The sequence below is a fragment of the Hirundo rustica genome, chromosome 3, assembly GCF_015227805.2.
Source record: "Hirundo rustica isolate bHirRus1 chromosome 3, bHirRus1.pri.v3, whole genome shotgun sequence".
Classification (NCBI taxonomy): Eukaryota; Metazoa; Chordata; class Aves; order Passeriformes; family Hirundinidae; genus Hirundo; species Hirundo rustica.
Genome location: NC_053452.1, coordinates 90,038,910 through 90,065,760, shown reverse-complemented (window position 1 = coordinate 90,065,760; position 26,851 = coordinate 90,038,910). Strand labels below are relative to the sequence as shown.

Here is a 26,851-nt window from a genome sequence, read left to right as displayed (position 1 = left end):
GGAAAACTGGAAACAGCTGAGTCCACCAGACACGTACTCTAAGTCAGTAAATACGTAACACAATATAAATAAATACAGCCCAGATCTATTTATAGCCCAGAAAAGCTAAGTACTTTATCCTAGCACAGACATAGCTCCTGATTAGAAATTAGCTTATGGCCTCCTGAAGCAAGGTGAAGTGAAAGATAATAGACATGTTCTGAATAGCAATATCTCTCCCGTGTCACATACCATAAAAACCTCCTCTGGACAAACCACGGCTTATGCAGGTTCTACAAACACAGGACATTTGGGCAAAATCACAAACCAGCCATGCCTTTGTACAGGGCAGTACTACTTGAGGAGACTCAGATTGGGACTGTTCATTTTTTTATATCAAAAAGAATTTCTGCCAGCTCTTATAATCTGAATAGCAGTAATAAAATATCACGCAGAAGAAAAACTTTACTTAAATACAACCAGAGCAGTTTCAGATGAACTCAAGCTAAAAATAGACTGTTACTTCACAAAGCTGGCAGTGACCCAGACTGAGGTGATTCCCCGGTTGCCGGTGTCCAGCCAGGGGCTGCCGGCCATGCCGCTACCCCGGAGGCGCGGCAGCGATACCATCGGCGCTTCTCCCCGCCGCCTGCACCTCGTCTGCCTTTCCGGGACCCTCTGTGCCCTGGGCGGCTTTCCCAGAAGCGAGGGCAGCACGAGGCTAAGCGAGCCCTGCTGTTTCCCGCACCGCTTCTGGCCTACTGGGCTCAGCTCCCATCTGCGACACCAGAATCACGGTTTTCATCTCAACTTAAAAAACACAGGATAATGTGCGGGCAGAACGCTCTAAGAGCTTCCCGTCGGCATTCAACTCGCCAGAGCGGTTTTGCAGCCGTCGGGCGAAGGGGCCGACGGATTAAATCCACGCGGGGCCGACGCTGCGCCAACTCCGCGTCCTACGGCCCGCGCGGGAGCGGCTCTCCAGCCTCGCCCCGCCACCACGAGCACAGGGCTGCGGAGCGCCGGCCGGCCGCCCCGCGCCAGCGGCGCAGGGAAGAGTCTGGAAGCGTCCGTCCCGGGGGAGCCGGGGCTCGCGCCAGGCGCTTCCCGGCGAAGCCGCTGGCACCGGCGCGAGCGGGCGGGGCGCGCGCGGGGTGTCCCGGCGCGGCCCCGAGGGGCGCTCCCGGGCCGGCCCCATTCACCAACCGGTTCCCGCCGGCCGCCTCCGCCTCTCGCGCCCGCCCGCCCCGCCTTCGCCACGCCCAGCGCGGCCCCGCGCCCGCCCCAGACGCGCCGACGGCGCCGCTGATTGGGTGGGCGCGACGCTCGTCAGTGACGCGCGCGGGGGGCGGGGCCCGGGACGGCCGTGCGGGAGGCGGCGCCGAGTGTCCCTGCTGGTGCAGCCGCGTCCGCCCGGCGCCGCCCGCAGAGCCGCCCGCCCGCCGCAGCCGCTGTATGGTCCTTCCCCGCGCTGCCGCCGCCGCCGAACCCCCGCCGGCAGCTCCGCGGCCTCCAGCGCCTCCTCCTCTTCCTCCTCCTAGTTCTGCTCCTCCTGCCCCCGGCGGTGGCGCCCGCACCCCGGCTGTATGATCAGGCTACAGTCTTCAATGAGTAACCATATTCCTGTGAGTGCCGCCCGCCCGCGCCCCCCACCCTGGCCCCTCGCCCCGGTGGCCTCCCGGCTACCGCGCCTCTCCTCCCCCTCTCCCCCATCTTCTCCATGTTGTCTCTTTGTTCTGTCGCCCGGGCCGCGCCGGCTGCGGGCGGCTTCTCGAAGCGCCGGGCCGCGGCTCCCGACGGGCGGGCCGCTGGGGAACCGAGCCCGCCCGGCTTCGGCAAGGCTCGGCCTCCCTCCCCGCCGGCGCCCCTCTCCTGTCCCCGCCTGCTGGCGTCCTTCTTCTTTCCTCTACCGAGAAAGGAGGAGGTGGCGACCTCTCCGCGGCTCCTGGGCGGCTCGGGCACAAAGCGGCTTTGTGAGCTCGGCTGCCGCTTGCTCCGCCCGCCGGCCCGGTGTTCTCCCCGCCGGGCTCTGTGTGGCGGAGTCCGCCGGGCCAGGCTGGGCCGCCCGCCGGGAAGGGCAGCGCGGCCGTGGCTCCGGGCCCTGGGCCGTGCCGGGAGCCCCCTGCCGGGTGGAAGCCGAGCCGGGCGGCGGCTCCGGGGGACAAGATGGCTCCGCGTCGGGAGCCTGATCGAGGCGTGATGCGAACCCGTGACCGTCGCAGTCGGGGCGACGGCTCGGCCCGGCCCGCGGCGCGCTGTCACGGCCGGGACAGTGTCTCCCCTCCGGGGAGAGATTGGGACAGACGGGCCGGGAGCGTGGCGCCTCGAGGCTGCGGGGCGGCCGTAGCCGGGGGCTGTCCGGGCAAGCCGGGGCTTGCCCCTGTGCGGCTGGCTGCCAGGCTCGTTGCCAGGCTTGGCTGCCGCGGCTGGCGCTCGCCCCCCGCCGCGGCCCCACGTGCGCGGCTGCGGCCGGGGCGAAGGCGGCCGGGAGGCTGCTTTGTCTCCGCCGTACTCGGGCGGGGAGTCGCTGCCGGCTGCGAGCGAGGACGTGAGTCCTTTCCAAAATGAGCTCTATGCAGTAGAGGTGGGGTATGCCCGAACTTGGGTGTGCACCCGGCATTGTTCGGCAGGAAAAGTCCGCAGACGAGTCATTAAGTACACGTTGAAGCGGATGTTTCTGTAGCAACCTCCCTTAAGCCTCAAAAGCTCGCGAATACAGTCAATTACCTTAGTTTTGACCGAAACTGCTTTCAAGACCTTGCTATATGTCTTTTCAAGGAAGGCATTTCCTTCTGGAGGTGGATCACAGTTCATCTATGGAAGGTTTTGCTTGCCGGTTTTTGGTTTGTTTTCCTTTTTTAACTCAACTAGTAATAGTAATCTGTGCTGCGTAACATCTGTGACTACAGATCACAGTGTGTATTTAAGCAGAAAGAAAATCAATGCACGGCTTGCTGGTGCTAGTATGCCCTTTAAAAGCAGGGAAGCCAGAAAGACTTAACAAAAAGCCAGAAAGAATTAACAAAATCAAGTAGTCTATGACAATAGAAGCAGTATTGTTTGCTCACTGATAGCCAGCTCTGCACATAGCAAGTATTATGAGCTGGCAGTTGTACAGTTTTGGTGGCGTGAAGGTCCTTTAATCTGGTGTTTTCTTATTTTTGCTGGAGACAACTTTCCAATATGTCTACCTGCATCTGCTGAGTCTTTCGAAAGCAGTGACTCAGAAGTATGAACCCTGTCTCTTTGTAATCTCATAAAACTGCCAAATCAAGAAACCTGAAGATTACACCTAAATGTCAGCTCATATTACTCCAATGATGGAACAGCAAAGGGTTTTGAAATTGTCTTACAGGAACAGAGTGTTTCAGGGGGAAAGTGTGGAAGAGATAATACAGAAATTGCACAGCCTTGAGAGGAGAATGAGAAATAAAAATGCGTGACAGATATAACAGGAGCCAAGGCAACAGGATTTCATTGTCTTACTGAAACTAAATGTGTCAGTAAGACAGTAATTAAATAGAAATTAGCCTTATCTAATAACTTCTATCAAGTGAAGCTTTCCTGTTCTGACAAAATACATGCCACATAAGAATGCCAGGTCTGTCCCAGCATGTAGGCTCACTGTAAGCAATCACTTGTTTTAAACATTAACCAGAAAACCTAGATAAGGGTATTACTGAACCATGAACAACAGATTGTCACCTTCTTCAGAAAATTAAAATTCACTCTATTGGATCAATACAAGAAATTTTTCTGTGTTAAATGGAAGTCCTTACTGCTTTCTTCTCACTTGCAACTTTTTGTTAGGCATTCATGGCTAAATTAAACTCTTTGAAATACATGCAGACATTTTTTTACTGTATGTGCTATATTTCTCATGTTATTGCTTAAAACATAATAGGATAGTTTTTTAGTAGACTGACAGGATTTATGTAGTTTACTGTTGAAGTGACAGTGTTAAGTGATTCTGAGTTTCCTTGATTTTAGAAACTCAGGAGGAAGTGCTAGACAGGGGGATGGGTTGGTTTCTGTGACGTCTAATTTTTTTCAGTATATGTTAAGGCTTCTTTGCATGTGGTTTTTGTGATCCAAAGCAGAAGAACTTTGAACCAAATCACATGGTCTCCATTTCATCATCTCTCAAAGTTGCATTGACTTGTTATACAGGAAGTTTTGAGATAATTTTTTCTTCCCCCTTCACTGCATACTTGAACCACAAGAATATCCTTCCGGCATAGAGCATGTCACAAGAAATTTATGATAAACCTTTAGATTCTCCCTTCTCATTGGTGAGATATGAAGGTACTTTCATAGGCAATGGGTCACTTTTCATGGTCCAGAATGGACAGTGTTATCACTGTGGATATCAGGCATTTATCTACCTAGTAGATAGGAGGTGCATCTTGTCAAGAGTACCTTGTCAAGGTGTGCCTCTACCTTGCGTAATGGCATCACAGTTTGTACCGCTTACCCTCCCACTCTTCCCTGTCTGCTTTGGCATTTGCTACTGAGGCCTTGAATAGTAAGAGAAGTTGGAGGTATTTTTCATTCAGTGTCTTTTTGTTGGGCAGTAAGTTAGAACAAAGAACTTCTTGCAGGTGTTCTCAAATTGTCGTGAAACTTAGTTTAATTTTGTTTTCTAGTTTTAGTCCTGTGGTTTCAGTGGATGACTGCGTGTCAGGTCTTGACTTCAAAGAATGTGAGACCACATAGATGTTTCTGGGTGTAAATGTTTTCGGTCTATGAGCAGGTGGATTGGGCAACCATGAACCATCTTGCACATCTTCTGAAGCGCTATGTAAGTGTCTTTACAAGTGCTTTTGTTTGCGTGCTTTTCAAGATGCTACCGAGTTGTGAACCAGACTGTCAGCAGTGTGGGGATAACTTTGCACCTCTCTGCTTAGCCCATTTCAGTAATGAACTAATAGATTACTTTGTAAACATTTTAGACCTTTTTCAGACATGAGTGATTGTTTCAAACCCCAGATAAACAACCTGTTAATCTGCTTGTCAGTGATGACAGGTACTTCAGCTTTCTGTCCCAGAGAAGGGTGTGAATTAAAGCCTTCCTTTTCAAGATGCCTTCTTCCTGCTTAAACAGACTGTTCTCTAACTTCTTCTAGCTTGAATTGTAGTAGATCATACAATCATAATTAATGCAGCTATAGTGGACAGGTTACTTTCTCTCAATAGGTGGTCCTGGTATATTAACCCTAGTTTTGTTCTTCAGGTTTATTTTGGTGGTCTAAATGTTGGTCTTTCTGTTGGGATGGAAACTGCTACTTTTTCCCAAATTCTTCTGTGTTAAATTTCCTCAAGGAAAAATTATATGTAAATTGAAAAGAACATGCTAGAGTACCCAACTTGGTGGTACAAACAATGAGTTGGTGTTACTCTGTTAAAGAACCTTCTGCCTTTAACACTACGTGCTTGAATTTCATTTACGCAACTTTTTGCTTTCACGCACGCTGTCCTGACTGTTTTGATAGCTCACCTACCAAAACTGTATGAGACAGTATAGCAATTTTAAAGCTGTATTTCCAGGCCTTTGGAAAGCTCATGACATTGAGTTCCCTCAAAGCCCGAGGTCATCATAATTACTACAACACTATTTTCATAGCTGATTTCTCATCTTCCAGGTATTTTTGCTGAAGGTGGATGAAGCCTTGAACTCTGGCTTAACTGCATAACAGAAACAGCATGCCCATGTAGTACTCATCTTTTATTTTTATTTGACTTCCAGAGCAGGACAAAACTAGGTTGGCAAAGCTGTCTTGGGATAGTACAGTGTGTTGCTGCCTAAAGGAGTTGATCTGCCTGTGAAACTTTCCTATTGGTGAGAAGTGATGGCATTCACATCAAAGGAAAATGTGAGCTTTGGTCTTCTGTAGTGTGGCTGGAGTAGTTGCCAAGGCAAACAGTGAGGCTTAAGTACATGCTTGGTTAGGTCCTTAGATGTGTGAATTACTGAGGTTCTGATGTGTCTAATACTGACTGTTAAGTCAGTAATTAACAAAATGAATTCCTTTGTAAGGGTTAATAACACATGGAACTCAAATGTAACATTGCATAATCTACTTGTTTCTGCTTTGTATAAGAATTTGAATTGTGCACCCAGTTTCTAAAGTGTCATTAGCAATCTGCATTAAAAAGAAGGATTTTTTTACTTAATTAATTGCTGCCTTTTCCGTGTTTACTGGTTTGTCTGGTATCTTGAGTACGCTGGCTTGCAGACTAAGGGCAGCCTGCCTAGAAGACTGGATGAAACATGATTACTTTTTTCTTCCTACCTGCCCTGGTATGGTGACATGTTAAATGTTCTTTCCTCCCCAGAATCTCGATTTTGCCAATTGAAAGGCTTTCACCCTAATGACTCCATTCTTTGTCTCCAAGCTCACCTGCATGCATTTGTGTTTCTGACAGCCTTCACTCCATCCTTAAACAGGGCAAGGGTCTGTCTATGATTCTTCTTAGCAGTCTTAAGAAGAGATTGATATGAGATCTGCCAGTGCAGTATAAAAAGCAGCACAAGACCTTGTGCAGCTCTATCTGCTTAAAGCTGTCCTGCCCCTTTTTGCTGTTCTGCTTCTTAAACTAATTGAAAGTGACTTTAAATAAGTTACCTTCAGTTCTTTTTTTCAGTTGCTATTTTAGCTGTTCTCTAGATCTGGTCCTAGGAGGCTTTTAAATGCACACCTGCCACCTTGCTAGGGCATGGCTGGTGAGTCAGATGATGATTCTTGGAGTTCTTCCGAGTCTGAATTCTTCTGGTTCCTGTTACTCTGTTGACCTTTGACTTAAGAGGATCCTTCTTACTCCTTTTCCATGCCTATTACATTTAGAGTTCTTGCTCGCTCTCAAGTTGTTAAAAGTAAATACTGAAGTCGCTTTTTTTTATATGTAGCTGGCTGGCCTAGGTTTTTCTCCCAAATTTACCCTAAACGAGGACACTGGCAGACTTAATCCTACAGTCTACATCACTACCAGGTGATGGTAGTGTCTCTGGAGTGGCAGCAAAGTGGATGTGAAATTGTCATCTTCTCTTAACTTCATTCTCCTGTTTGTTAGCCAGTTGGGGTTTTATTGTGTTTCTTTGTTTTGTTTGTTTTTTACAAGTCATGCCTGTGACTTAACATGGACATTAGAACTCTTATCAGGAAGCTGTCTGAAAACATGAAAGTAGGTTGACTGATCATCAGAAATACTTTTTTCTGCTAAATATTTATAGGATTGATTAGGCTTCTCTCTAATACCTAAGTATATTTAGTGGACATGTGGTTCAACTTTGTACCTCTCTTTTGGAAAACAGAACTCCCCTCTTCTTTCTTCCTGTTCCCTAGGCAGATATAAGCATTAATACTGGTAGAGTAGCTGGGCACAAAACTTAATGCATCTGCTGTAAGGGTTTTATGGTGCGTAAAAGCACGCGTGTGTGGTTCATTTGCAACATCTGCAAATAAAATTCTCAACTTGGAGTAGTTCATTTGCTATCTTAATTCCTGGTTGCTTCTTACAGTAATTATATATATAAATTTAACCATACCTAAGCACCATACTACTGGACAGGAATGGCCTGTTTAGTAAACTTGCCTATGTATGTTTTTAGCTAGACCAATACCACTTTCTTGGTATATTGATGAAGTCATGGTGTAAACAGACTTTAAGCATGTGAAGGTTGCCATTGGTCTTCAGCCTTTGGTGTGTGAAATGTTCCTTAGTTAGAAGTCTGTGTCTCTCAAAAGGCTCTGTTCAAAAGCTCACATTGTATCGTTAGGGTGCAAAGTCTGCATTTGCTTTCAAAGCCTCCTGTTTGGGTCAGGTGGATTTATATGCATTTTTTTCTTTAGGCACTGTAATTTTAATAGATGTTGTGATGTTTCTCAATTCAAAATGGAATCGGCATTTGTATGGGTATCCTGAAGAACTATGCTCTTTATAAATACGGGGGTTCTTAAAACTTGTTGTTGTGTTTAGCACATCTGAAATTGGTATTTTAATACATTACAGGATTTGGTGTTGCAAAAACCCTATATGGAAACTTTCTAATAAGTAAATATATTTATTTTCTAGTAATCCATCCTAAGAAAGGTAACAGGATTCTTACACAAACCTAATTCTTGTGAAACTGCTTAGTTGCTGTGTTTTTATTTTTTCATTTTATAAAGTGTGATGTCTTACAACTTTGTTTCACCAGTACTGATTATGCTTTTCCCCACCTCTCTTTACAGCAGTTCTGTGGTGTTCTTGGTCACACATTTATGGAGTTTCTGAAGGGCAGTGGAGACTACTGCCAGGCACAGCACGACCTCTATGCAGACAAGTGAACTGTAGAAATCCATTACTACTCCACCAAGAAGCCCCCCTAAGAGTGGTTCACCAGGATAAGAAGTGTTGAATTGAAATTGGCAGAGCATTTAACAACCGAATTCAGACCTGGATGGGGTAAACCTCAGTGCACTGCCTTTCTTTTGCCTCAGTATTACTGGATTGAAGAATTGCTGCTTCTTGTTAGGAGGTTCATTTCATTTCCCATTGCTCCCAACCTCATACTTCCAAGCACTGAGAATTTCACTTGGAGTATAGTGAAGTAGACTTCAGTTTCTCTACATCACTTCTGTATTAGAATTTTTTTAATCCTTTCATAATCTTGTTGCATGTTTAACTAAATCAATATGGCCCGAATGAACCGCCCAGCTCCTGTGGAAATCACCTACAAGAACATGAGATTCCTGATCACGCATAATCCAACCAATGCAACCTTAAACAAATTTATAGAGGTAAGGCTGGTGTGGAATTCTTACTGATGTATTTTTTTAATCCCTGGACAGCATACTATATTTATAATTTCCTTTACTAGCTGATAACTGCTGCAAAAGCCATATGAGGAGGTACTGAGACTGTATATTGATTTTTCTTTTCAAGTATTGGTGCTGTACTTTGAAGATCTGCAGACATATACTTTGGCCTTCACAAATGTAATTCTGAGAGTGAAGTAATAATTATACTATCTAGTACATGGTACATTAAGTATATTGTTGAATCTGAAAACAGGAATTATCTAGCAGAGTTACATGTAGAACAATACAAACATCTCTTAGTGGTAGGAGCTCACGTTCAGATTGGGCTGAAGTGGTGTAACATTTCATTGCACTTCCTGCATAGTGATATATATTGTGGGTCAGAACCTTAGGAACTAATAACAGGATTGCAATATGCTTTCACTGCCGAGCTTCCTTCACTCTATTAGCAGATTGCGGTTTTGGTGTAGCTTAAGAGGATCCTCTGTGTCATAGCATCTACTTGCGTGAAATTTCTGGCAATAGGCTTACTCTGCACCCAGAGCTGCTGAAGCTACTTTAAATGCTTTGGTACATGCTACTGACTAAAGCCAGTGGCTTGGCATATATTGCTAGTACTGAATTTTATCATTTAAACCACGTATTTAGCATGTTGGAACAATAAAGTGCATGGTTGTATGAAGTGTGTGTGTATGCTAATAAGTTGCTTGCTGAGCTACTTCATGGGAAGGTCCAAGTTTGCTAAGTCCCTCCTTAGCAAGATTTTAGGTGTACTACAGCTCAATTCTACATTCAGTGCAGGATTATTTACAGGAAACAGAGTGAGATAACATTTGTTTGCCTTTATATTCTCACATATATCAGGTATGCTTAGCCTATGTTTCAGTCATTACCATGACAGTTGCAGTGTGAATGATATTTGTTGCAGGGAGAATGAAGAAGGATTGCCTTTTTTTTTTTTTTTTAGTGTGGGGTAATAGTAAAATGGAAAGCTAAATTTTGTCATGACAACTCAGTAACTGGAATAATTTATTATCCTGTGCTTGTAACTCTTAAGAGTAAGTGGTCTAACAAACCTGTTGTTTTAAACAGAGAGAGGGAGGGGAGCAAGATTTGAGAGGGGGAAGATTTGAACTTTGCTCAGAATACATCTAGTGAAGTATGTAGCTTTGCAAACTGGGAAGCTTCCTGTTCTTTAAAATGAATGATCTTTTGAAGATTGACTACTTGATTAATCATTATTTATCAGGATCTGATTTTAAAAGAAAAAGTCTGATCCAACATAACAGAACTTAGTCTGCTTATAAGACTATGTTAGCAGAAAAGCCTAAAGTATATGGCATTAGCACACAAGTTTTTAGTCATTTCAGCTTTCTGTCTCTGCAGGATGGCAAGCATTTGCATGAGTTTTGCTACTGAAAATTTTGGAATGAGTTACTAAGTTAGCTTATCAAGGAAATTAAATGGTAAGTGAAGCTAGTTTACTCTTACAGCATTATTTTTTTTACCACTCCCTAGGAACTTAAGAAATACGGTGTTACCACAGTGGTAAGAGTGTGCGAAGCTACTTATGACACTGCTCCGGTGGAAAAAGAAGGCATTCAGGTTTTGGTAAGTAGTGTAGAAGCAGAGTTCAAAACCAACATATTTCCCTCTTCACTCTACCTCCTTCCCCCCAAAAACGATTACTTGACACCACCTTACTAACTTTATGAGTATTCCAGTAACTGATGGAGGAAAAATATGTGGAGACATCTTTTCTTATCAGGGAAAAAAGTTCCGTTTTGAGCTAAATAATGTGATCAATGAAAACTGATTGAGCAAAATGTATTTGCAGTATTATGTGCAATAATTAGACTATTAGAGAATTGTAGGTTTGGGTGCTTTCCTCAGCTGTTGGCTCTTGTCCATTGTGTCCCCCCTGATATTTGCCTATGCATACAGCTTACAAGAATCCTGTTTTTTGTGTTTGTCATCCTGTGTTCTAGGACTGGCCCTTTGATGATGGTGCTCCACCATCCAACCAGATTGTTGATGATTGGCTAAACCTCCTTAAAGTTAAATTTCGTGAAGAACCTGGTTGTTGTATTGCTGTTCACTGTGTTGCTGGTCTTGGAAGGTAGGTAAAGTTTTAAATGTTTGTTGAACAGTCATCCCTGGTCAGCCTTGTTAAGATCTAATGCAAAAGTTTATTTGAGGCAAATGTAAAATAGTAACATATCCAATATTGGAATGACCTCACGCTTAAAAGTAGTTAAGATAGCAGGAAACTGTTGTATGTATTTATTAAAGATTTTTAGGTCAAGAGATAATGCTTTGGTCACAGCTCTCACAAAGTCTACAGAATTAACAAGTATATTCTTGTACCGAGTCTATTGATGAGTGCCCCATTGAGTTTTTTTGTTTATTTTTTCCCCTAATGGGTTTGGGTTTTTGTGACTTGCCTGCTTTCTCCTCATCTCCATTTCAGCAGTATTGCCAGTCTCCTTAAACCAAGGGCATTGTAACCATTAAACCCCAAACAAGTGCGTAGTTCTGGTATGTCAAGACCAGCTTTCATCCACTACCTATCTGGGGGATGAAAAGTGTTTTCAAAAGTCCCAAAGCTGTTTGTTTAATTTCTGAAAGTGATAGGAAAATTTTTGGGGATAATGCTTAATATTCTCCTCTTAGTCCTGTTCAATCTGTCTGCTGCCACTATCTCAAATAGAATTTCAACAGCTGTGAGAAAATAATGTTTTTTCTGCTGTTCTAGACTACCTGGGAACTAGATCTGTTCAAAAAGGAATTGCTATATTCTAGCCATGGATTTCAGTATTGTCCAATAAAAAATGGAGGTTTCTGGTCTTGTCCATCAGCCTGGCTTATCCACTGCATTATGGCTTCATACTTAATGAAGTTCACTGTAGTGATGAATGTTACCAAAACAAGTTGTCTTCTGCTGCTTAGAGTGATACTGGTTGCTTTTTCCTCAAAACGGGACAGTTAATTAGTTGAAAAGACAGTCCTAGCTTTCTGTGATGTAAGTTTTCTTTTAAATCCCTGAACATAAGAAACCACTCAACGTTACTACTACATGCACACGTCTGTTGCTAGTGTGTGGTGTGAGGTCTTGTCTTGTGTTTTTTTAGGGGTTTTTTTGAGTCATAAATTGCTAATGTATTTGAGTTTGAATTAAGTCAAGCTTTTGTAATTGAAAATTGATTCTGTCAGAGGAGGAATGCCATGGCAAACAAGGAAATCCTCAGGGGAGTGCAGCACCCTGCATCCGTTCCCAAAACTTCTAACACTAGTTCTAGGATTTGTCAGTTCTTACTGAACTCGACCCCTCTTCTGGCTTGTGGTTTGGCATTTTGAGTGCTTGTAATGAAGATTCATTTTGGAGAATAAAAACCCATACACAACTCTTCCTCAGAATCAATTGCTTTGAAACAAATGGTTAAAGATTACTAGCATTTTATTTCTGTTGTCCTCTCCTCTACTTAGTCAGATGAATGAAGCTAAGTTTGACCAGAGTTAATTTGAACCCTTATTTAATAAGAATGGCTAACTCAAAACCAGGTGATATTAGATCTCAGTGAGCGTAGATAATGCCTTCTGCCTTTTCTGCTTTCCCAGCGAAGGAACATATTATATGCAAAAACCACAGTAAATTGTTTTTCCGAGTATACTTTGACAAAAGCTAAACTGAATTTATTTTATTTTGAACCAGAGCTCCAGTCTTAGTTGCTCTTGCACTGATAGAATGTGGAATGAAGTATGAAGATGCAGTGCAGTTCATAAGACAGTAAGTGTGACACTAACATGTAGCTGTTCCCAAGATTCATTATGTTGATACATCTGTGGGCACTGAGGGACTGAAGGAAATTCTGAGTGTTACTCTTGTCTTTGATGCCCCCCCCCCCCTTTTTTTTTTTTTTTTTTTTTTTTTTTTTTTTTTTTTTTTTTTTTTTTTTTTGTAAGGTAATTAATTTAATACATCTGAAATTGTGAAATGTACTGCATACAGTCAGTGTTGTTGGACCTGTAGAATGGGTATGTTTCTGTTGAAACCAGAATCCATACATAATTACTAGAGGCCATTTAATAAAAAATGAAAACAACCACCCTAACTTTCAGTTAGATTTGCAGAGTTCTTTGTATTTATTTTAAATATGAAAGGCAGAGTACCTTTGTCTTTTTTGGTGCTCTACTTAAGGCAAATATTTCCTTGAATTTCTTCACTGGTGTAGCTAAGTTGGATGAGAACAGTTTTAGTCTCAGTGTTTTAATTTCTCAGGTTTCAGCTATAGTTAAAAGAAGCTGCTTCCATTATAAACAATGACAAAATACTTCTTGCATAATTGCCCGGCAGAATTAAATTCAGCTTGTACTGGTTGTGTATGAAATGAGGAATAGGAAGCCAGGTACATACTCCAAACAGTCAGCCAACATGTCCCTTTTTTTCACGTACATATGGTTTGAGAGAACAAAGAAAGCTCAATTTCTATTCAGCATCTTCTTATGGGGTTTTCAAACATCTATGTACTTTCTTACTATTGTATTCTTTGTAGTTATTTTAAGAGAATTAATAACTTCAGCTCTGAAGAAGACTGTCTTGCATCTGCTTTGGAGCTTCCTTTTGAAGTTTCTTCTAAAGATCTTAATGTAAAATCTATGGCTTTTGCTTATCATAGGCTAGAACACTGTCTAAAATGCAATGTACTCCTTTGAGCATGTGGTCCAGTGACGTATTTGTGAAAGGAAGCTACCACCCTCTTTCCTGGCACTTAACTTCCACTTATCCCTACTTTGGTTACAGCCTTGACTTGAAGGTGGCTTTTTTAAGTGACCTAAAAATATTTTTCTCTGGTTGGTGATATTATTTCACTGGGCAGTAGATTAATGTTCTGTCTCAAATATGTTTATTTTTTTATCTAGGAAGCGGCGTGGAGCTTTCAACAGCAAACAACTTCTGTACTTGGAGAAATACCGCCCCAAGATGCGTCTGCGCTTTAAAGACTCCAATGGTCACCGAAATAATTGTTGTATTCAGTAAAGCTCAACAGCCTATAGTACTTCCTTGGGAATAAAGGATGGAAACTAGAATTAAGCAGACTGCATGCCAAAGACATCAGTCTGGTATTTTTTAGCAGTAACGAAAGCTTCCTTAGGAGTATATATTAGGCTAAAGGCTCAGTAGAAGTGCAACTTCTATGTTTAGATAAATATCTGTCTATTTGGAGATCCAGTAAATGTTTTTGCTGTACCCTGTTTCTGAGCTGTCTCCTTGTTCATTAATTATCAGATCAAATATCCTTTAATCATGCCATTGAGTCTTACTGACCTAGTTTCAACTACTAAAAATTGGGGTACTAAAATAAATCAATCTGTAGAGAGATTAGGTGCCAAAATACCCAGCATATCAGCTATATGTTTTTCCTTAAAATGAGCATAGTTCTGATGATGTGAGAACTTCCAGCTTATCTGGACCTTACTATCTTTTTTTCTACAGTCATTTCAATATTGAAGAATATGGCCTCTAAAGTAGTCCTGCCTGCTCAATCTATGTTTTGTCTCCCACAATCGCACTAGAATTATCAGGATTTGCACAGTCTGTCTTTTTAATACTATGAATTACAGCAACTTTTTACCCTGCATCTGTACTTTCTGTTACTTGAACCTCTCCATATTACAAGTCATTACTCTGGTTATTCATGTAGAAGATCTTTTAAATTGTACAGAAGCACACAAGTCTTTAATGTCTCCAGACAAAAAGCCTTACAGTAAAATTAATGTTGGCACTTCACGTGCAACTTAACAGAGGGCCTGAAAAGGTTGGGAGGGGCTATTTAATATTTCTAGTAAAATGTTGCCTTTGTCTTGTGCAGGAAGTATAGAATATGCCCTTTACTTTAGTAAATATTTTTTTAAAATGTAGAAATGCTTTGTTATTGTAGCTAAAAATTCTTAATCAGAAAATTTCTGAAAAATCTTGTAGTTTTCTTTTACTGTACCTATTGAGAGTTGTTTACCAACTATTGCTTTGTTGAAGGTGTGATCTTTTTCTTTTCTTTTTGTTTTTCCCCTTGAGTTTCTGCTATGACTTGGGCAGACTTCTGTAATATTTTGTATGCCTTTAAAGCTGCGTAACTTAATATTTGGATACTTGATAATTTGTTTTATTATGTAATTGATAAAATGGTGATGTGTATTAATGTTAGTTCAACCATATATTTATACTGTCTTGGGAATGTGTGGTTATAGTTCTGTGGGAGAAATACTTTTGCCAGTGTTCACCAGCTTGTAAAATCTAGTGCGAGAGCTTAAAACATCTAAATAAATACTGAAATGCACTTACGAAGTTTGCTGAAATGCTCATCACTTTCACTTATTTTTATGTACTTTGTCAGCAATCCTGAGGTGCCTAAATTCAGAATCTACTCAGGCATCTCTTCTTTTTTTTAAAATATGGACCTGAATGTCCCCTTTGCTGTAATGTTCGCTGTTTGTTTTACTCATAAATAAATGTGGACAAAAATTAATGGTAGAAAGTACAGTATTTTTTCATGTAGCTTACTTGTGACTTGCTATCCCCAATTCTAAAACAGGTTACTTACTTAGTGTTCTTGAAGTTGTTTTTGCAGTAAAGCAGAAGATGATATGGATCAGTAAAGCTTGGAGAACACTTGAATCAGTAGTATTAGAATTCAGGTGAAAACAGTATGACAGAGTGCTTCATTGTCAAGACTGAAGCGATGTACAGACAAGATGTCCCAAAAATTGTGTGAGTAAAGATGTGTTATGTGAGTTTACAGAGTGGTGACTAAACTGCCTGACAAGAACTGGAAGGTGCTCTTAGTAACCAGCTGAGGTCATCGATGCTCATACCTGCTTAGAGTTAAACTTTGGTTAATACATCTTACTTTCTAAACAGTGAGATGGGATCATAGTATCACTCTGAAATTTCTGAAGGAGTGCTTTTGGAGAAGTTACAGCCTCATTATAAAGAGCACTGTATGATAGTAAAATAAAATTTGTATCATTCCTTTGGAAGCTGAACATGGTTTAAAAGATATTTTGTTTCATGAAATACTGCTTCATTTGACTGAAGAAGTGAGATCTTATGGAATGACATCCAAAGTCATCCATGTTTCTGCTTTCTGTTGTCAAGAAGGACTAGATGATAGGAACAATGTCAAAGAAAATCGTCACAAATTACATAACTCATCATTATACTGGGCTGGTCGATATAAATACTGGTTTAACACAGATTATCCAATTCAAGTTGGTCACTCATGAAATTAGGAGAAGTCTGTAAAACTACAAGTAAAATACCTGGAATCTTCTTATTTAAAATTATTAATGCAATTTCTGTACATAGATCAGATTTTGCTCTGTCTTAACAGAATTCTTCATGGGTAAGGAGGGTTGTATTTTAGTTAAGAGCTCTAACATGTTAGTGATGGAAGCTTGGTTCTTTGAACTCTGAACTTGAGACTGGGCTTGACTTCAGTAGATTTTAGTAAACAAAAGGAAAAATTTGCATGTGCATATGTCTCTTGAAAGCAAAGAGTCAGCTTCTGAACTCTCTCATGTCTCTTTAGACATGACTCTAAGGAACAGAAAATCTTGTCCTCTTTTGTAACAATTCTGGTAGTTTTCAATAATACTTAAATTGTGAAGATAGGATAGCAGATGGAACTGCATAAAACAAGTTGAGTGAAATTCCATGTAATGGGTGTATATATGTATTTTTTTACATATTTACAAATGCAAGTAAAATGCTTAAACAGAATTATTGTATCTTAAGGCTAAAGCCTGGCATGGAAGACAGGCTTTAATGTAGCATGCATTTTGGATTCTTAGAATGAGTGTTGGAACTGTTTTGCCCCCTCAAGGGGTATGTTGTAGTACATTCCCGCCATCTGCCAGACTGGTTTGGTTTCTGCTGTGGACTTAATGGCTTATGTAATGTGGCTTGTGAATGGTGGTAGTGTTTACAGGATTCCTTAGCATATAGCAGAAATGTTCATGGGAAATGGGGAAAGAGTTTGCAATTAGTGCAGCAGAAAACTGATGAACTCCCTATATTGTTCTGTCATGTGGTCATTTAAAAATTTGGAGGAAAGGTAGTCAAACAAGGTACTTTGTTACTGATTATCAAAAATCAGTATAAAATTGGATGTGATTTTCTTGAATCTGATTCTTAAAAGTGCTGAGCAGTCGGTTTCAACTTAAGTCTGTAAATACTGTATTTAAATATATATGAAATTACATAGAACTCTCTTTCTGAACAGTCCTGAACCACTTCAGACTGTACTCAAAACTATTTAGTACTTCTAATCTCCTTGTCCTCAGTTCTTGGTGTATAAAAATCCATTCCTTACATTAGCGGGGTCATTCTGGAGATAAGCAGTAATTTCTGAAGTTATCAGACCTACCTGCATTATTGCAGTAGAAACAATGAGAAAATGTATAATTTGGTATTGAGGATGAATCCAAAGTTACACTTAAGATCTTTGGCAGTAAGAAAAGTAGTAAAGCATTGCTCATTTATGTGAGCATTGTTTATCCTTACAAACGAGATGGGGGAAAATCTTCTGTAATTAAATAAATGTATTTGAGAGGGCCAGACTGAAGGTTCATAGATGATCTTACCTTAATTGTTTTTAAGCTTCTGAGTGCTTGACTGCGGCATTAATAACACTGTTTTTATGGTTGTTTGTTTGTTTTAATATATGCAGCATGATTTAAATCATTACTGAGGGACAGTACTCAAAACAGTATCTTGGATTTGCTGGGATTTTGCTGTGTCATTAATAAGCAAGTATTTTCTATCAGTATTGGGAAAGTTACCAAACCAGAGATAATATTGTTCCAAGAAGATTTCTATTATCTTTTTGTAAGTACTTGTGTAATCCCACTTGAAAAAAACAAAAAACAAAAAAACCCCGATATAGTTCACAAGTTGAATTTAGCTCTTAAAACCTGGCTGAAATTTGGTGGGGTTTATTAATAGTTGGGAGGGACTTAACTGAGGAAATACAGATTTCTTAGTGAAAAGGATTTTGCATTTAGGCATATGTCTCAGATCTCCTATGCTAAGAGATACCTAAAGTGGGTTAGATGAAGAGCCTGCTGAAGATGAGACCATATTCTATAAAGGGAGCAGGGGTTGGCAAATTCAGTTTGCAGTATTGGTATCTACAGGTAGATTAAATAAATTTAACCTAACTTCTTTAAGTTCAGTAGTTCAAAATGTCAGGTAAAGTATTTCCACGTATCCTGCTCTTAATGTGTAATAACCATTAACAATTATAACCCATTTTTTCTTACTGATAAGGGTTTATGCTACACTTAACCCCTGCAAGCGGCATTATTTTTGTCTTGATGGTCACCTGCATGGCTGCTGTTAATTTTGATACATACTGTCCTAATGCATTGATAATTACCTCAATAACAACACAAGTTCCTTATCAGTAGAAAGCCTCTTTGTGAGGTAATAGTGTTTAAACAGCGGTCTGACAAGAAATGATAGGGACAGTGCCAGAAGATCAAGTTGCCTGCCTGCTTCAATTTCTGATTCAAATGAGAACTCAAGTATAGCTGAAGAAAAACAGATGCCAGTGTTTAGATACATAGGAATGCTCGAAACAGAAATAGTCATATAGTAGAAGACATCCAGTCTCAATACCACATTTAACCTGTGTCTGTAACAAAATGTAAATGTGTGGAATGGGAATTTTCTAGTGGATTGGAGTCTTAATCTCACTTTACTGGTAGAGTAACAGCAGTAGCTGATTCTTACCCTTATAAATTTGCACAGGTTTTATCATCAAGTTTCACTGATACTTGTTCTGAAGAAGGCAGAACTTGAATTACGTTTGGACTTCAGAGGAGCGAGGGTTGCAGGTGACGAACTCTTCTTACACATTCATAGGAGCATAGTGACGATAGGATCTGAACCGGACAGTGCCACTCAGCATTGTCATGCCTTTCCACAGTGCTAGTAGGAAGCTACAAAAATCTTAGTTTGCCTTCTTCAGTTCTCCAGTAAATCTGTGTGTCTTCAGGCAGGGCATGCAAACCCTGAACTTGCCTTTAAAAATTCCAATTCAACCCTGACAACTTTCAGTTCATCATAGTAAGAGCATGTAAAGACAAGAGGGACATAGCAGATGTGCAAAAACATGGAGTTCCGTCTTAACTGCAAGTACACATGATACACAAGGTTTTCCATAGTAACACATCCCCTGTCTGTCCCAGGGATGGGCTGCCCTACTCTCCTCTCCCTGGTTTTATACAGCAGGATTCTTGCCCTACCTTCTAACTGGGAGTTTCTTGTAGGATGCTATGGAGGATGGCAGGAACTATGATGCTCTCATATGCTACCTCAGTCCACCCTACATGGAGTGTTTCTGCACTGTGTCTTTATTCAGATAGAATTTTGCTAATGGACAGACTTTTTTCTAGGCAGACGCTGGCTGTTTCCATTTTAATCTAATCAGTGAGACAGTTTTACAATATCCAATCACTTTGTGTTGTTAAGGAGTTTATCCTTCTAATGGAGAGCATGCAAACTTCCCCATATTTCTGTTAGGTCACAACTTTTTTTACTTCTCCCATTCTCAGACTTCATTAAGTTCCCTGATCTTGAGTTAGCTCTTGGCTGTATAAGATGTATTTCATACATTGACAGTCTTTACCTCCCAAGTTTTTGACTTTCTTATTTTGTTCGTGTTTTACCTCTCCAGAAATTCTTGGTCATTTCTATTTCACATGTCTACTTCTCATCAAAACTCCCTTCTGGGCTTCCTTAATTTTTACCTGGTTTTCTTCACTGGAAAAAAAACTTACGTACTGTTCAACAGCACTTCATGTTTACATTCCTGTCTCAATACCAGAGTATGTATGCTACTTTGAAGTTCGGTCTCAGTAAGTTCTATTACATGGCAAGCCCTTTGCCTTGGAAGAGGTTCTGAGCCAAGTCCAGGAAGGGAATTTGAGAGCATTATCATATATTAGTGGGTTGAAACATTAGGATATTTTTGAAGGAAATCCCCTAATTGTGCCATTTAGAATACAGAGTAATTTAGATTGGACAAAACATTAAAAGGTGATGTAGTCCAACCCCATGCTCAAAGCAGGGATAACTTCACAATTAAATCAGGTTATTTAGGAACTTACCTAGTCAAGTTTTAATATGTTCAAGGATAGAGAAAACAGTTCCTTCCCAATATCTCCCCCTCATCTGAAAACTCTTTCCGTGGGAGCTATTCCCAGATGCAATTTCCCTGCTCCTCACATTTTTTCACTGTGACCTCCAAGACACTCTGTATCTTCCTTTCTACATTCATCTGCTACAAAACTGAGACAGAGGACATTTTCCTCCTCAGTCCTGTAACAAGGGTGAAGAAGCACAACACACTCTGTGCTCCAAGCTTCTAATAATCTCAGTGACCTTCAGTGACCAGGGATCATTCCAGTTTGTCAATACTTTCACTGTACTGGAGAATTGGACACAGACTACCATATGTTTGACTTCACAGAAGATAAAAACAAAGGTAAATAGTACTGGAGTGAAATCTCAGGTATTCAGAGAATTTGTAACCAGCAGCAGTTCCATAGACAACTGCCCAAATTAGTTTGGGATGTAAGTCTCAAAGTTATATTTTGTGCTGGCTACCAAAGTTTGTTTTCCTCTAGCACTAAAAAAAATTCTTTCAAGCATTTTTTCCCCTGTTTTACACCAATCTCTGCATATAACTGTAACTCTGTCTTATTTTCTGGGATAAAATGTATTGTTTTTAGTCTTGAATTTGTGTAATCCATCAGGTAATTCTTAATAGCTTGTAGCTTCTATACCTTTCACCTCTCTACAAAAATCTGCCCTTAGTTATAAAGTCAATAGGTAAACATCCTTTGTCTTCAGAACTTTGCCTTTGTCTACCCAGCTGTATGGTTAATTTTAAAAGCCTCAGTCCCTTTCACCTGTGGAACTGAATGTTTTTCTGCTGTTTTCTAGAGTAGGAGATGTAAATTCTGTTTGATCCAACAACCAGCAGCTATCAATGAGCCTTTTTCTGGGGAAAGAGAATGATCATGTCATAAATTTGGTGAAAAGTGGGTAAGGGGGCACATGCTACTGTTCCTCTACTAACTAAAGCAAGGAAAGGTGGGAAATTGAAGGGGAAATAGTGTCAAATCAGATATTCATAATCAAAATATGTGGATTTCCATTATAGGACTAGAAAATTTTAGATCGGCTATAATTGTTCTGCATTTGAAAAAGTACATTCTTATTACACAAGAAATAGAAAATATCTGAGGAACTAAGTTTTAAATTCTGCTAAAGATATAATTCACAATAACTTACAATAGACTTCAAACGAGCTAACTGTGGAGCCTCCTGAACTAGTAATATTGGCAAATTCCAGATATTGTGAGCAGTGTCTGCTGTTCATGCGGGGAAAAATCATGGCAAGCGTGTTATGAAAAGCAGTTTTCTAATTATTAAGGGTTGCCAATGTAGTGAGTATTTCTGACTCTTTCAGAAGATAGACACCAGAAAGAAACGAGCTTGTTCAATATTGTAAATTCAGCAGATAAATGCAACTTGTACTGTAGTACATACACTTCAGTTTATTTCAGAAGTCTAACTCTGCTTTTTATGACGTTTTAAGTTACACAATTTACAAAATAAATGCAGCACTTGGGTTTTAAAATAATTTAAATCAAGTACCTTGCAGACAAAAGAAAGACATTCCTGTGGGACATTGTTTGAATAGTTAATGGCCTACTGCTGTAACATACCTCAGCTTTTTGATCGTAGTAAATACTGTCCTACAGCAGGGGAGAAAACCTGTTTGTCCACCACCATACCCAATACATTCTTTATCCAGATAAGCGTATGGAGCAATCTAACTCCTTTCCACATTTTGACAACCAAAGAAACAGTAATTAACATGCAAAAGCAAGCCATGTTTAAGACCAGTGTGATCATAATCTGACTGCATATAGCATATTTTCAAAAATTCCATTTAGAACAAAAAACATGGAAAGACTGTAAGGAATATAGTTGGGAAGAGTTGTGGCTAAATAGAGGCTTGTTTAAGACCAGTGTGATCATAATCTGACTGCATATAGCATATTTTCAAAAATTCCATTTAGAACAAAAAACATGGAAAGACTGTAAGGAATATAGTTGGGAAGAGTTGTGGCTAAATAGAGGCTTGGAACTATAAGCAAAGAAACTGCCTTCTGCTGCTTTTTCTTGTGTTCAGGGGACTAGGAGACTGAAAATAAATAGGTTGCTTTCCAATGGAAACAACTTGCAAGATCTGGACTACTACCAAGTAGCTCATGTGTAAAGGGATGGCATGATAAAAATACTGCTAGGAAAGATAGCAGATGGTGCAATTGTAATTGTGTACACCTGGTGTGTCACTGTATACAAAGGCCTTTGTAATATCTATGAAATTTGCTATTGGGGTGCTCTTTATGCTAAACTTCAACACAGGTACTACAGATGGTCAAGTTCATTACATAAAGGGAGTGGCACAGTATGGCCGCAGCAAAAGAAAAGTGCACATACTCTGTTAAACTGCGATGGGTCACTGAAGTTATGTGACTTTTGACGGTGTAAAGGAAAAACTGAATAGAGCAATGAATAGTGATCAGATTACCAGAAATGCTTTGCCTGCTGCTTGTGTCAAAAGAAATTAAACCAAATGAGTTGAATGCTGGAAAATTTTGTGCAATGCAAATTGTCTTTAACTGAATTTTGCTTTAGAAAGTAATTTCATTTCTTTTTATAGTATCAACAATATTTCAGAGGGTTAGCACCCTGTTAAAAGTTCTGTGCCTAAAAAGCCCTTGAAGAAATTAGTGCAACCCGCCTAGTTCTGTGCCATCGTAAGAATTCAGTTTTTTTTTTTTAAAGATGCTTGCTTTGGAAAGGAGAGAGGCTTTCTGAAACTGGGAAACTACAGGAAGAAAACAGGAGAAAACCAGCTAATGGTAATGTACATAACTGTAACTTTGGAAGGGCAGGGAGAAAAAAATGTTGAATAGGTTAAAGACTGATCCCCTTCCAAACTGTTTTGTTGCAAATATCTTGTGTAGTGCTTGTATATATTGATGTTACAATGGCTTCAGTTTAATGCTTCTTTTCTTAGTGTGATTGTAGCAAGAAAAGCATTTAATATATTTCAGCCTTCATGACACCACAGAAAGCCCTAGAGAATAAGACACAAAACAGAATTGAAAAAAAGGACACTAAACACAATTTTTTTTGTTCTTATATCCTGTTTATATTTTATTACAAAATAGTAGGAATATGTAAAGGCAGCATTAATATAGTAATACATAAAATAATTCCAAATTTGACTTTTAGAAATATTAAAAATCAGTTTCTCTTTTGGAGGTGTTGAAACTTGGTATATACAAGAACCAGCCTACACTGCACTTTGTGCCAGCCATCAGACCTGAAAACAGCATCACGAATGCTGCATTCAGCTAATGCTGTAACACAAATTAGGAAAGACAGTCCTGCTCTCTGATAACATTATGTGAAAACCAAATTACTCCAGATTCTGATGTCCCGACAAAAGCAAACCGTGACGGCTCCTTAAATGTCGATTGGTGTGAATGTGCGCCACAGGTCCTGCAGTGCACATGCAGAAACTGCCACCAGGAAAAAAGAAGGCGGAAACACGCCTGCATCAACAGGCAGCATGAGGCATGTCTGCCCAGGACGAACCGAATACGGACACTTTTCTGTCCAACATGTAGGAACCGAAGAGCCGGCAACATCGAGAGCTGCAGGAATCTGCCCGGGGCCGCCGGCGCGCAGGACAGACTAACAGGCAGGTTGTGTAATGCGGGCTGCACCGAGGAGGGGGGTGACAGCTCCTCTCCGAAGACAAAAGGCCACATCATTACACAAGCACCAGTCACACCATGTGTGTCCTCAGCCAAGGTCTTCCGGGAAAACCCCGCGGAGCCTCTCGGCCGCCCTCCATCCACCCTGCCATGGGCCCAACCAGGCCCGTTAGGCGCACGGCCGGGTCCGCGGTTAGCCACCGGGCGCCTCTCGGAGTTGCAGCCCCCGACTCCTGCGAGAGTGCCCAGACACCCCCTGCTCAGCCATGAGGGCTGGTTCCGCTAAGGTCTTCAGCGGGCGGAGGCCACCGGCGCGCCTCAGTCCCGGCCGGGCCCGAGGTCCCGCGGCTCTGCCCCGCCCCGCGCCCCCGGCCCCTCCCAGCGGCGCCTGCGCAGAGCGAGCCCCCGCCCGACCCCATCCCATCCCCCCCGCAACAGCGCCGTCACGTGAGCGGCCGGGCCCGGCGCGCCGGACGCCGCGGGGGCGCGCACCGGCGGGGCAGCGGGCACGCGGCCGCCACCGGGCCGGGCCGAGCCGGGCGCGACCACCTGGGCGGGGGCAGCCCGCGCGCGCGCGCCCCCGCGGAGCTGCGCGCGCCGCCCTCCCTTCCTTTGGCGCGGCCGCCGCGTTCGTTCCCCCGCGGCCGCGGGGCAGCGCTGAGCGGCGGAACGGGTGAGTTATTGCGGGCTGCGGCAGCGACCGGGGCAGGCAGGGAGGGCAGGAGCGGGGGTGGAGGTCCCCGCTGCGCTGCGCGGCCTTCCCCGGTCTTCTCCGGACCGGGCAGGGCCGGGCCGGGCCTGCGGTAGCAGAGCCGCGGCCTGTGCCGGCCAGGCCCGGCCGGGTGGCGAGGGGCGGCCCGGCGGGACGCAGCCGCTTCCACCGCGGGGCCGCGGCACGGGCCGTGCGCGGAGGCGGCGCCGCTGGCTCGTGCGCGCAGGCGACCTGCCGGCCGGCCGCGGGCCCCGGGGGCGCTTCCCGGCCGCCCCGCTCTGCCCGGCTGCGGCCCCGCCGTCCCGGCCTGGTTGTTGCGGAGGCTGCGACCCGCGGGTCCCGGGCCGGCCAGGCCCGAGCTCCTCGCCCGGGCACCTGACATGGCGCTCTGGCCCCGGCCTCGCTGCCTGCGGCGGTAGCTCCCGCCCCGTGTCCGTGCGGGACACTGCCGCAGGCCCCTTGCCGGAGTCGTGTTGCTGCTGAGAGCTCTCCCACACCGCCTTCCCTGCCCTGCTGGGAACGTTTTGATCCTTCTACGTTTGTCTCTTGTCACTCCTTCAGCCGCCGATGCCTTGTTGTCCCTTACAAACCAGGGAAACAATTACCACTGTAGACCCTGCTGTTCTTGCTCTTGATCTGGCCTGTTCCAGGCGCCCTCCTCCCGTCTCTTAAACTTAGCATCACCTACAATTTCTGTGTTCAACTCCTGTGTATAGTACCCACTGTAGGAAGTGCGGGAGAAAATGTTTTCATCAGCCGTGCCGTGGGATTCGGTGGCCTGGTGGTATTTCCAGGTATCCTAATCTGGGATGAGGTGATCTTTCTGAGACTGCGTTTATTGCTTGCTGCTGGAATGCAAATAATAACTCTCAGGCTTTAGAAGGGCTGTCGTTCATGGGATTGGGGGTGTTCATTCTGTGTGGTGTGCACAAGGGAGACCTGTTAGAGCCGTGCAGGGAGCGTTTGGATGAAGAGTGCTCTGTGGCATAGTTCAAGTAAAAATAGCCTATAGAGTGAGGCGTAAAAACTAGTAAGGAAAGACAGGAATGAGGGGTGACAGGAGCTGTACCGTGCAAATTATAGTTGTGTTTTTTTACATAGTTGTTAATTCATTATGTAATTTTTGTATATTTGATTTTATCGGAACCAATGCTGGTGTCACTAAATAGTGGAAATGGTTTAGGATTGCATGTAAGGATGGTAAATGTATGACATCTCTTTAACTCCACTAATCCATGGTTTTTTTTGGTTAATAAATTAGTCTTATGGTTTGGGACACAATGTAGGGGAGCCCTTGAAAATGTGGGGTTTTATATTTCTTGGAGTAATTCCACTGGTGTTTGCACTTAGTGCGTCTCCTGCAATGAAATACTTACTTTTTCTCTAACAAGTAGCTTCTGCTTTAAATTTCTGTAGTTGGCTTTAAAGATTATAAATATAAATATGGAGTTCTGAACACCTACATTTTTTTTCAGCTATTGTTGCCTGTTACTCAGTCTTTCAGTTTTTATGTGCATTTTATGTTTGCAGACTGAAAGGGTACCTAACTACAAACCGTGTTGGCTAGATTTAATTCAACACAGTTTGCTGACATAATTCAACACAGTGGTCAGGTGCTTTAAGGAAAACAGAAACTCTAAAAATTCTTACCTACTGTATTTCTGCAACCTCTCTCTTAAAAGTGGCTTATCTCTACCACTTGTGTTGTGCTAAGAGTTGAGCTGATGGATTTTTTTTTTTTTCCCCATTAATTTTTCCTGGTCAACCAAAGTATTGTTAAATCCAAGCTTTAAGGGGAGAGCCATATTATATTAGAAGATTTTTTTATGATAAGGGCATATTTTTGAAAGGTAATGCAATGAAATAGTAATGATAATGTTCACTGAACTGGGATATGAGAGTTCATTTTATAGAAGCAGAAAGTGAAAAATACATACAGCTTGTCACATCCTCCTGAGTGGTGTCAATATAGCTACATGATGGATGGCATATTTCTATGAAAAACTTCACAAAGCTTAACCATTAAGTTTTTAACTATTGCTAATAAAAATCCCAACAAACATACCCTAATTCTAGTAGGTGTTTCCGTGAATCATTATGAGAGAGACACTGACAAATTCAAAAGGTATTACAAATGGAGATGTTCTCTCAGGTGACTGACAAATAATCAGTGTAACCTGTTACACAGTATAACATTTTCTACTGTGTTCCAGATGAAAATACTTGAAAGAAGTATTGAGAAACCTGAGGGTGGAAGAGTTCAGGAGAAGAGCAGTAGTGATGGAAATATAATCTCTCCTCATATTTTTCTTTTCAGTGAAATGTCTCTTGGCTTACAAACTCCCAAGGTATATACAGCAACAGAGAGATTAATAAAATTATGTATGATCTTTGATTATGCTTAATTTTTGTGGTATTCAGAATATTCATTGGTGGGACAGTCCAGCAAATAAAAACAGAGTGCTTAATGTTTCACAGTGTAAAAACTTTGCAT

At 42.1% G+C, this 26,851-nt stretch overlaps 3 protein-coding genes across 5 annotated transcripts in view; all 3 read left to right on the top strand.

Annotated features, from left to right (window-relative positions):
* Positions 1-1,403: 1,403 nt before the first annotated feature.
* LOC131378507 (uncharacterized) lies at positions 1,404-8,306 on the top strand. Its single transcript, XM_058419712.1, has 2 exons — positions 1,404-1,604; positions 8,211-8,306. The coding sequence occupies exons 1-2, from the start codon at positions 1,566-1,568 to the stop codon at positions 8,304-8,306; spliced, it is 135 nt and encodes a 44-aa protein (XP_058275695.1). The 5' UTR covers positions 1,404-1,565.
* Positions 8,307-8,619: 313 nt separating this feature from the next.
* On the top strand, positions 8,620-15,304 carry PTP4A1 (protein tyrosine phosphatase 4A1). The gene is made up of 5 exons (XM_040058289.2): positions 8,620-8,759; positions 10,299-10,391; positions 10,769-10,899; positions 12,493-12,567; positions 13,701-15,304. The coding sequence occupies exons 1-5, from the start codon at positions 8,655-8,657 to the stop codon at positions 13,816-13,818; spliced, it is 522 nt and encodes a 173-aa protein (XP_039914223.1). The 5' UTR covers positions 8,620-8,654; the 3' UTR covers positions 13,819-15,304.
* An 8,927-nt stretch (positions 15,305-24,231) lies between these two features.
* Positions 24,232-26,851, top strand: part of PHF3 (PHD finger protein 3) — a 50,231-nt gene continuing 47,611 nt past the window's right edge. The window contains exon 1 of one of the 3 annotated variants that reach the window (XM_040057905.1): positions 24,232-24,318. The gene's annotated coding sequence lies outside the window, so the exon portion shown is untranslated. The remainder of the gene's footprint in view (positions 24,319-26,851) is intronic. The other 2 variants (XM_040057904.1, XM_058419661.1) reach the window with 2 other exon arrangements.

Excerpts from the sequence above, each read along its gene's own strand:
- LOC131378507 (XM_058419712.1), top strand. The coding sequence starts at position 1,566 with ATGATCAGGCTACAGTCTTCAATGAGTAACCATATTCCT. Across the intron at positions 1,605-8,210 it reads CAATGAGTAACCATATTCCT|CAGTTCTGTGGTGTTCTTGG; the intron begins GTGAGTGCCGCC and ends CTCTCTTTACAG.
- PTP4A1 (XM_040058289.2), top strand. The coding sequence starts at position 8,655 with ATGGCCCGAATGAACCGCCCAGCTCCTGTGGAAATCACCTACAAGAAC. Across the intron at positions 10,392-10,768 it reads AAGAAGGCATTCAGGTTTTG|GACTGGCCCTTTGATGATGG; the intron begins GTAAGTAGTGTA and ends CCTGTGTTCTAG. Across the intron at positions 12,568-13,700 it reads GCAGTGCAGTTCATAAGACA|GAAGCGGCGTGGAGCTTTCA; the intron begins GTAAGTGTGACA and ends TTTTTTATCTAG.